The sequence below is a fragment of the Sinocyclocheilus anshuiensis genome, unplaced genomic scaffold (genome assembly GCF_001515605.1).
Source record: "Sinocyclocheilus anshuiensis isolate Anshui unplaced genomic scaffold, SAMN03320099.WGS_v1.1 scaffold1841, whole genome shotgun sequence".
Classification (NCBI taxonomy): domain Eukaryota; kingdom Metazoa; phylum Chordata; class Actinopteri; order Cypriniformes; family Cyprinidae; genus Sinocyclocheilus; species Sinocyclocheilus anshuiensis.
In genome coordinates this window covers 251,078-262,294 of record NW_015539935.1, presented here as the reverse complement: position 1 = coordinate 262,294, position 11,217 = coordinate 251,078, and the positions used below count along the sequence as shown (strand labels likewise).

The 11,217-nt window shown below is 37.2% G+C and overlaps 1 protein-coding gene and 1 long non-coding RNA gene across 2 annotated transcripts in view; one reads left to right on the top strand and one right to left on the bottom strand.

The window, feature by feature from the left end:
• Window positions 1-7,756, bottom strand: part of LOC107686947 (uncharacterized) — a 14,119-nt gene extending 6,363 nt beyond the window's left edge. The window contains exons 1-2 of the long non-coding RNA XR_001634082.1: window positions 7,646-7,756; window positions 6,989-6,995 (exon numbers count right to left, since the gene is read on the bottom strand). This is a non-coding gene — a long non-coding RNA (uncharacterized LOC107686947). The remainder of the gene's footprint in view (window positions 1-6,988; window positions 6,996-7,645) is intronic.
• LOC107686946 (syndecan-2-A) overlaps window positions 1-11,211 on the top strand; it is a 31,920-nt gene extending 20,709 nt beyond the window's left edge. Inside the window, exons 3-6 of the mRNA XM_016484073.1 lie at window positions 4,947-5,058; window positions 8,637-8,818; window positions 9,139-9,271; window positions 10,970-11,211. Coding sequence (XP_016339559.1) covers window positions 4,947-5,058; window positions 8,637-8,818; window positions 9,139-9,271; window positions 10,970-11,133 — 591 coding nt within the window. The 3' untranslated portion in view covers window positions 11,134-11,211. The remainder of the gene's footprint in view (window positions 1-4,946; window positions 5,059-8,636; window positions 8,819-9,138; window positions 9,272-10,969) is intronic.
• The last annotated feature ends 6 nt before the right edge of the window (window positions 11,212-11,217 follow it).

Here is an 11,217-nt window from a genome sequence, read left to right as displayed (position 1 = left end):
CTCTTCCGAGCATTCCCATTCAATTAAACGCTAGGAATTTCTAGAGGCCTTCCTAAATCACTTTAGCCATTCATTAAAGCTAGTTTTCATGAAACACATGGTTGTGAAAATCGCAGGGATCAAAATCGTTCTCGCTGGAAGACGGATTAAGCAACAGAGGCTCTCACTTTCATATGAGAGAAAAACAAGGAAAAATGTATGTCGGAATTATTTTAGGATTTGATACTGGTGGTTAAGTTTGACCTTTAAAAAATATAAATGTGCTATTTTTATGAATAAAATGTTCCTTATGCTCTTGCAGTTTTACTTTTGTACCTTCTTTACACGTATTGTATTAGATATTTAGTGTTATTAGTTATGACTAGTGTTATTGCTCATACTTAAAGTCGCAATGTAACAGAAGTAACAAAGTATCTTCCATATTGTAGTGAAAATTCGATTGGAACAGATTTTTAAAAATAAAGATTCCAAAAGTGATTCTAACGTTTTTGGCACAGATGCCATAGTAAAACCATTTTTGGTTCCCCAAAGAAGCTTTTAGTGAACAGTTTTTAAAAGAACCTTTTTTTCTTGGTGTGAAGAACATTTCAGTAATCTAAAGAACCTTTTTCCACAATGAAGAACTTGCAGTTGAAAGGTTCCATGGATATTAAAGGTTTTTCATGGAACAGTAGATGCCATTAAAATAACATTTATTTTTAAGAGCGAGTGTTTGGTGGGGACTTGGTTCTATACATTGGTTATTGATTGGATAAAGGTAAATTAATAAGAAAAATTCCATTTAATGACAACTTAAAGTCGAAAGTTAATTTGTTCGCATTCCACTTTTGTTCACATGGCATAATTTGCATCATCAGCACAGACTTGACTTCTCAAAATGGTCTACTAGGTTTTGTGCACACATAACACACTAGAAACCTCTTACCAACACCCTAGCGACCTCCTAGCAACGTACTAAAAACCTGAGCACCTCATCAACAGAGCACGTTAGCAAATGAATAGCACTGCATCCTAGATATCATGGCAGCGACTTTCAGACAAGCTATCTTACCATGTTTAATTTTATGTTCTAAATGTGGAATAAAAGAGAGAGAGAAAGTAAGAGAAAGTGAAAATGAAAAAAATGTGCTTTCAAAGGTGTACTATGCAGAGACAGTAAAAAATAGGTTTTGTAAAATGTGATTCATTTTGAAAATAAAAATGTGCTTAATGTGGTAACATCTGAATGAACTGGAATATGATTCATATCATTGATTCAACTGACAACATTAAGGTACATCAACAGAAGTAGTTTTTTAAGGTCAGATCAGGTAAAAATAGCTCCTAAAGGGATAGTTCACAAAAAAATGAAAATTCAGTCATCTTTTACTCACCCTTGTGTCGTTTCAAACCTGACTTTCTTTCTTCTGTGGAACTTAAAGGAAGATATTTTGAGAAATGTCTCTGCGTTTTTCTTGTGCATACAGTAGAAGTCAATGGGGTCCAATCTTGCTTGGTTCTCAGCATTCTTTAAAATGTTTGTTTTGTGTTCTGCGGAAGAAAGAAAGTCATGTTTGGAACAACGTGAGGGTGAGTAAATGATGAGAGGGTTTTTATTTTGAGTGAACTATCTGGATCAGGTAGAAATAGCTCCTTGCTGCCTGTCCTACACATTTTACTAAGTAGGAAGACATCAAGGTGCATTCAAATCCACTGTTTGTAGATCCTGTCTATAAAAAAATGCTGCTTTTTGTTTTTCATTGACTCTCCATTCCTGGACATAAGCATTGTTGACATTAAATATTCGCAGATATGTCTAAAGCTCACATGAATTTGTTCTAGATCATTTGAGATGACATTACGTTGCCTTTGAAGTCTGTCTGAAACCAATTTGCTTAGGAACCTTTATACAAAAACACTGGCTGTTTAGTCATTGACTGTCTGGACAGCTGTCTTAGGTTTCATACACAGCCCTTATGTCACTCAAGTTCAATTATTGTAAGCTGTCGAGGTTAAACAGGGTTTTTGTATCCCGTCTTCCTGTGTGTTCTCTGTCACGATGAGCAATGACACCTAATGAAAGCCTTTGCTTTGTGAGCAGACTGTGAAAAATGTGAAGAGTCAAACAGAGGCTGATGTATGTTTGAGATGTCCTGAGCAGGACCCATGGCTGATCACAGGCTCTGGCTCTTCTGTGGCTTTATTTAGTCTTCCATTGGCTTTCAAGTCCCGTTTAATCTTCCCCTCAGCGCCTCTGAAAACAGCACCCGCTCCAGCCTCCTGTTATTGTACAGGCTTTGAATCCAACCCCTTCGTTCTTTCTGGGTTTTTATCCTGCATGAGTGACCACTATAAAATTGAACCTTATCACCTGAGTGCCATTATTTATCATCCGGGTGAATAGGAGGATTCAGATTGCACACAAAGGTGCTTGGAGTATTATCCAATCTCATTGTCGGATCCATTGGCGCTCTTGTAGACTTTAATCAAATACACACACATATACAGACAATATCAGTGCTTCATTTCATTGTTTGCCCTCCACAATATAAGAAATACAATCACACACAGGTGCACAAAGCGTGGCCGGCTGTTTTTGTGACTGGTCCAGCTTGTGGCGCATTGTGATTTGCTGAAGGGTTAATATGGATGGAAAAGATCAGAGACGGCTGAGCCCGAGCGAGCATGAATGGTGAGGTCTGTGGGAGATGACAAGGTCACTGGAGGATGTGATACCAACACGGTGAAAAAGAAAGGGTCATAGGTTTTGGAAATAGACATTGGTCCATCTGCCCCTCTATCTTGACAACAATGATAGCCTCTTGCATTTGTTTGCTAGACCGTGTCTGTCCGTTTGCACCCCCCTCAACCTTAAAGTATTACTTCAGAGTGATAAACCTTTTGTAACCTCCACAATGTGTAGAGAAATGACATATGCTGATTGATTGGTTTTTAGTGCCGTTTTAGTGGGTCAGAGAGCTTTCAGATAGGGCTGCACAATTAATCGAATTTCTAATCGCGATTACAATTATGGATGCCACAATTGCGTAATCGTTCAAAGCGGCAATTAATCGTTCAAAGTCCACTTATGTTATTCTGTTGGTTCTCAGCATTCTTTAAAATGTTTGTTTTGTGTTCTGCGGAAGAAAGAAAGTCATGTTTGGAACAACGTGAGGGTGAGTAAATGATGAGAGGGTTTTTATTTTGAGTGAACTATCTGGATCAGGTAGAAATAGCTCCTTGCTGCCTGTCCTACACATTTTACTAAGTAGGAAGACATCAAGGTGCATTCAAATCCACTGTTTGTAGATCCTGTCTATAAAAAAATGCTGCTTTTTGTTTTTCATTGACTCTCCATTCCTGGACATAAGCATTGTTGACATTAAATATTCGCAGATATGTCTAAAGCTCACATGAATTTGTTCTAGATCATTTGAGATGACATTACGTTGCCTTTGAAGTCTGTCTGAAACCAATTTGCTTAGGAACCTTTATACAAAAACACTGGCTGTTTAGTCATTGACTGTCTGGACAGCTGTCTTAGGTTTCATACACAGCCCTTATGTCACTCAAGTTCAATTATTGTAAGCTGTCGAGGTTAAACAGGGTTTTTGTATCCCGTCTTCCTGTGTGTTCTCTGTCACGATGAGCAATGACACCTAATGAAAGCCTTTGCTTTGTGAGCAGACTGTGAAAAATGTGAAGAGTCAAACAGAGGCTGATGTATGTTTGAGATGTCCTGAGCAGGACCCATGGCTGATCACAGGCTCTGGCTCTTCTGTGGCTTTATTTAGTCTTCCATTGGCTTTCAAGTCCCGTTTAATCTTCCCCTCAGCGCCTCTGAAAACAGCACCCGCTCCAGCCTCCTGTTATTGTACAGGCTTTGAATCCAACCCCTTCGTTCTTTCTGGGTTTTTATCCTGCATGAGTGACCACTATAAAATTGAACCTTATCACCTGAGTGCCATTATTTATCATCCGGGTGAATAGGAGGATTCAGATTGCACACAAAGGTGCTTGGAGTATTATCCAATCTCATTGTCGGATCCATTGGCGCTCTTGTAGACTTTAATCAAATACACACACATATACAGACAATATCAGTGCTTCATTTCATTGTTTGCCCTCCACAATATAAGAAATACAATCACACACAGGTGCACAAAGCGTGGCCGGCTGTTTTTGTGACTGGTCCAGCTTGTGGCGCATTGTGATTTGCTGAAGGGTTAATATGGATGGAAAAGATCAGAGACGGCTGAGCCCGAGCGAGCATGAATGGTGAGGTCTGTGGGAGATGACAAGGTCACTGGAGGATGTGATACCAACACGGTGAAAAAGAAAGGGTCATAGGTTTTGGAAATAGACATTGGTCCATCTGCCCCTCTATCTTGACAACAATGATAGCCTCTTGCATTTGTTTGCTAGACCGTGGCTGTCCGTTTGAACCCCCCTCAACCTTGAAGTATTACTTCAGAGCGATAAACCTTTTGTTACCTCCACAATGTGTGGAGAAATGACAGATGCTGACTTTTAGATTGGTTTCTTAGCACCGTTTTAGTGGGTCAGAGAGCTTTCAGAGAGTTTTCTCCTGAGGAAGAGAATCAAACATTACTTTTCTTTGAGGTAGTTTCCAGGGAAACAGAAGTGGGAGGAACCTTGGGCAGGCGTATTTGTTGTTTATGTCTTCAGCATAAAACAAAATCAGCCAGGATTTTCTTCAGTGTTGTGTTTGGAAATGGAAAAAAAAGGTTTTGTTTGATATGTTAATAATGGTACTTAAGTGGTGTACATTTCTTTCTTTCTTTTTTTTGTAACTGTGAAGATTTCTTTGAGATCATTTTGTATGTATAGGAATGGCTAAATATTTTTCTTTGAAGAAAGCTCACTAGCTCACTAGAATTTCAAACATTTTCAGATGAAATTGGATGTTTTGGCTCTGAATGTTCTGCTTGTGTTTATCTGTGTAGGTACTGGTCTCTGGTCAGTCCCCTGCCTCATCTGATGACATCTATTTGGATGACCAGCAGTCTGGTGACTACCCTTTAGATGATAATGACTTCACTTCTGGTTCAGGATCAGGTAAGGATTGTTTATATATCAGTCCAGCTGATTCTAAAATTGCCCATTTTAGTACCATCACTATTCTGAGGCAGCCCAGATCATCAGACATACAAAAACCCTGAGCCATGCCAGCCTAAGGCCTTGATTCTTCCTCAAAGTCCACACTTTGAAGATAAAATGGCCCTAATGTAGGGTAGTAGTCTGCTTTGGACCCTTCTGAAACCTAAAATGACAAATGGGACATCATAAATAAAAAAGACTCACTGGACGCTAGCATGCGACCGTACACACTAAGTGTGCCATTTGTAACAGGGCCATAGAAACCCATGGAACAGCTGTTTTGGCTTGGTCTAGGAAGTAGCCATCTGTAGGCAATCCAATCAAAAACCTCGTAACCGCATAGAAATGACCTGGCAACCACCTAGAACACCCTTGCACTGTGCCAGCACCTAAAAAATGGAAAAGTCTAGGCTAGTTAGAGTAGTAATGTTTATTCTATAATTATTAAAGACAAATGATGCTATTACATGCTTTTAAAGTGGCAATTTTGGACATTTTCTCAGTCTTCTTACTAGTGCATCATTGAGTTATGGACTTTTAGTAGAGCAGCACCCCGTCACCTCATTACCTATTAAGTTATGGACTAGAAAATCATTGAATTAAGTATTTATAATCAACCCACAGAGCCAATTTTGTTGTGTCTAAAGGTTGTGTAATGTTTTGGTAATAGAAGGGCTGCTAGGTGGTTGCTAGAAAATGCCGCCCACCCTGTGAGCGGACAGATGTTTCACCTGCAGTCAAACGCGGTCAGCCAAGACCACCATGGTCACTCAGCAGATGTCTTCTCCATACAGAAACTCTGCATTATTAAGTCATTTCTCTGCCTCTTACTGCTGTACCACAGTGCCTTGTACCTGGCACAATTACAATGCAAAATGGAGAGAATGGTTGAAATATTTATACATTTTATATATTTCATCTGTCTCTCTTGGAAACACTTTAAGCACAATAGTGCTGATCGTGCATTCCCATTCTCTATGGTTATATTTATACAGAACTCAAAGTCCAAGAAAGAGGGAAGATTGGAACATTTAAACTAAAGCTCAGGCCACTGGGATGCCATTATAGTCCCATCAGACCATAACGTCATAGACGTGCAAACCTCATATTTTCAAAATTGACTTACAAATGAATAGTTGCATAATCAGTCTCAAGAGAACCCTGTACGATCAGGCTGGTTTCAGGTTTACCAGACGTGTTGCTTAGGGGCCATTCAAACAGAATGCATTTTTGCACTGCATTATTAAGTCATTTCTCTGCCTCTTACTGCTGTACCACAGTGCCTTGTACCTGGCACAATTACAATGCAAAATGGAGAGAATGGTTGAAATATTTATACATTTTATATATTTCATCTGTCTCTCTTGGAAACACTTTAAGCACAATAGTGCTGATCGTGCATTCCCATTCTCTATGGTTATATTTATACAGAACTCAAAGTCCAAGGAAGAGGGAAGATTGGAACATTTAAACTAAAGCTCAGGCCACTGGGATGCCATTATAGTCCCATCAGACCATAACGTCATAGACGTGCAAACCTCATATTTTCGAAATTGACTTACAAATGAATAGTTGCATAATCAGTCTCAAGAGAACCCTGTACGATCAGGCTGGTTTCAGGTTTACCAGACGTGCTGCTTAGGGGCCATTCAAACAGAATGCATTTTTGCATTTAGAAAAGTGAGATGGAGGGTATTGGAATGAAAATAACACAAGGTCTAGAAATGCTTTTTTAAACTGTTTTTAACATGATCGCTGTGTTTTTCAAATGTGTGAAATGCTGCAAAATATGCATAGTGCGACCACAATGGTCAAACATGTTCATCTGGAGCATGTAAAATCAGCACAGAGTAACACAAAAACACATTCTGTGTGAATAGATATTAACATAAAACCTGTTCTTGTGTTCAAAACATTCCGACGAAGCTAAAGATATGGCAAAACATATAGGCTTATAAGATATTTAACCAATATCGTACAAACAAGTGCTGACAAAAATAAGCATGGCTGTACACACAGTATTGCCAGTGACTTTGCTCTGCCAATGAAAATAGTTCCAAATTAAGCCACAGCAGAATTAACTGTTGTGCATCCCGAGCAATAGACAATAGTTTCGTTTCTGAATGAAATGGTTGAGTGAATTATTCGGTGACTCTCTCATGAAAACAATCATTTATGTTCAAACTGCACGATTTTCAAAGTTGTCGGATCACCATTATTTTCACACTGCACGACTGGCTGGGGTAGCATTCACATTGTACGATGGATTGGCGACAAGAGGTTACACACTGCATGCCTTTATAATAGAAGGATCGGCGACAACCAAACGCACAACCAAACACACGCGAGAAATAACGCAAGATCACACGTGAGATCAGAGTTCTTGCACAAGACTGGAAATGTTATTAAAATGGTAGCCAGCAAGAAGTTTGCGATACAAATGATCTGTGCACTGATTTGCAGGGAAAGGGTGAAAAAGAGGAGGAATTTGGGGGAGCGGGGATCTAGGATTGCTGATATTTTAGTCTATAACTTCTCCCCAAACTTCCCGCTGCCCTGTATCTTGCTCTCTCGTTGGCTGTAGGTCAACGCCGATGTATTTTTCAGTCACAACACATTTCACGCAGCAGGATTTTAAATCGCCTTCAGGTTCAGATATTTAGCATGCCAAATATTTCACAGGCATCGGCGATGCGTCGGCAATTCTCTCATATTTTTAAATATTTAAAACAGCGGAAGCATATCTATATACATACAGAATGCTGCATCAAACAAATCTGCAAAGAAAAAAAAAAAAGTAAATAATTAATCAACTTAATCATCCATAGTCAATTAGGACGTTCCAATTCACCAATTGCAAGGGTTCCACCAGTAGTGGGCACTCCTGCAGTGTAATCACTGACGTACATCCGAGACATAGGGAAGTTAGCGAGAGAACAGCATAAAAAAATGAAGTGGAATGCAACCCTAGTCAGTTGAGTAAATGATTCCAATGACTCGCTCATAAAGAGTCACTTGTTGCCACCTACTGGCAATTTAGGTGTAACCTGCAGAAAGAGTAAATTTGAAATCCTCACAAAATGTAATATAATATAATATATTATGTGACCCTGGACCACAAAACCAGTCTTAAGTCGCACGGGTATATTTGTAGCAATATCCAACAATACATCAAAATCAAAATCAAGGGTCAAAATCATCGATTTTTCTTTTTTGCCAAAAACCATTAGGATATTAAGTAAAGATCATGTTCCTTGAAGATATTTTGTAAATGTCCTACCGTAAATATATCAAAACTTGATACATTTTTGTAAATATATCACACACACATATAAAAATTAGTAATATGCATTGCTAAGGACTTTATTTGGACAACTTTAAAGGCAATTTTCTCAATATTTTGATTTTTTTGCACCCTCAGATTCCAGATTTTCAAATAGTTGTATTTCGGCCATATATTGTCCTATCATAACAAACCATACATCAATGGAAAGCTTATTTATTAACTCGTATCTTTATTTCTCATGTCTCTTTAGGTTCAAGTGACACAGATGATGATGAAGACACTTCCATGGTAATTGTGCGGTACCCAGAATTCAAAGAAGGGTCTACTCAGCAGCCTGTTTACAGCAGCAGCCCCAGCTCAGAGTCCTCCATTTCCAAAGAGATGGACAAAATCAGCATAGACCCATTCATTGATTCAGAGCCAGAACCAGAGGTGCGGTTGCTTGCCCATTTCAGTCATACTGATTCTGACACTATCAAAGCTTTTGCTGACTCCCGCTGCTCCGAAAACCTGCACAGCCTGCAAAACTGTGACAACTTGTGATACTTTTGATATTGCCGCTTTTTGATGCTTACACTGACCTGCTGTCTCTCACAGTTTTACTGAACATTACTATTATGTTGGATCTTTCAATCTTGTTATTGAATCTCTTCACTTTTTCCGACACTATCTACAAGCTCAACTGTTTTTTGTGTCAGCAATTTCGATGTTAAGCTGTCTTTCTCTCTCTGCCTCTCTCACTGTTTTTTTAGATCTCTGGCTATCAGACAGAAAAGCCCCAGGTCACTGTTGAAGCCACCAGCTCACCGAGTGTTGTACAAGATGCTGACCCGCTTCATGAGGTTCGCACAGAAAATCTCTTCCAAAGGACAGAAGTGCTGGCAGGTATGTTCAAAATGAACAACATACAAGAGTGTTTCTTCAATTAGGGGAACTTTTTAGTCCCCTGTTAAGATTTAAAGGGGGAAAAAATGCTTTAAAAATGTAATTATTGCAATTTTCACAATTATTATAGTTTTAATTTCTTTTTTTTAATTACTTTTTCATTTTGTGGAGTATTTAAAAGTTAATTTGCTATAGGGGCTCTATTTAGGCCAGACCTTTTAAGATATTTCAAAATCAAGAAAATTCTACTTTGTACATTGTTTTTTAGTTTTAAAGTTATAAGTTTTAGTATTAAGTATTTTATTTATTTATTTAATATTTATGTGTACAATTTTACCTTTTTAACAAAAAAATTATGCCAAGCATTTTACAGAACAATTGTTTTTTTTGTTTTTTTTTTCAAAATAAGTTTAAATTTGGTTATGATGGAAATGATAAGTGATGAGGTGCATATTTCTGCAAAAGCAGCAGAGTGCCAGTTTAAAGACTAGAAATATACTTAACTGAAAATGTTCACATTTACATAATTAAAATTCATAAATATTGACCAATTTGGTAAATAATTGGTTTCTTTTTATTTATTTTTTAATGGACTGCTAGTTGACTTGTTGTGTTAGAAAGTTCAAGGCATATCCATTTTGTGTGTGTGTAAAATAATAATAATAATAGTATTTTTAAACGTCAAATAGAATAAAACATAATTACAAGATATTCAAGGTTGATCAAGGACAAAATCAAATCTTTATCCCAGTGCATAAATTAGGGGAACTTTTTAGTCCCCTGTTAAGATTTAAAGGGGGAAAAAATGCTTTAAAAATGTAATTATTGCAATTTTCACAATTATTATAGTTTTAATTTCTTTTTTTTAATTACTTTTTCATTTTGTGGAGTATTTAAAAGTTAATTTGCTATAGGGGCTCTATTTAGGCCAGACCTTTTAAGATATTTCAAAATCAAGAAAATTCTACTTTGTACATTGTTTTTTAGTTTTAAAGTTATAAGTTTTAGTATTAAGTATTTTATTTATTTATTTAATATTTATGTGTACAATTTTACCTTTTTAACAAAAAAATTATGCCAAGCATTTTACAGAACAATTGTTTTTTTTGTTTTTTTTTTCAAAATAAGTTTAAATTTGGTTATGATGGAAATGATAAGTGATGAGGTGCATATTTCTGCAAAAGCAGCAGAGTGCCAGTTTAAAGACTAGAAATATACTTAACTGAAAATGTTCACATTTACATAATTAAAATTCATAAATATTGACCAATTTGGTAAATAATTGGTTTCTTTTTATTTATTTTTTAATGGACTGCTAGTTGACTTGTTGTGTTAGAAAGTTCAAGGCATATCCATTTTGTGTGTGTGTAAAATAATAATAATAATAGTATTTTGAAACGTCAAATAGAATAAAACATAATTACAAGATATTCAAGGTTGATCAAGGACGAAATCAAATCTTTATCCCAGTGCATAAATAAAGATTTTTACCCATGATTTTTGATTCATTTTTTAATAAATTCTATAAGCTGACAAACCATTGTTTTCTCTGTGTCGAATTTCTCTAATATTTTATTTCATTTGCATCTGTAAGTTTTCGTTGAAGCATTTGAATATGATGTGTACTTGAATATGATTTTAGATATTATTTCAAACCATATGAATTTTTTTGATATGGTGTCATTTTTCTTGGTGCAGCGGTTATAGCCGGCGGAGTGATTGGCTTCCTGTTTGCCATCTTCCTCATCCTCCTTCTGGTGTACCGGATGAGAAAGAAGGACGAGGGGAGCTACGACCTTGGAGAGCGCAAGCATCCCAGCTCAGCCTATCAGAAGGCTCCGAGTAAAGAGTTCTACGCCTGAACGACCAATCATTGCCAACAGTAACATCGTTATAACAACCAACTCCTCTCCAAGAGTAATGGTGGATCCCATCGAGGGGATTTT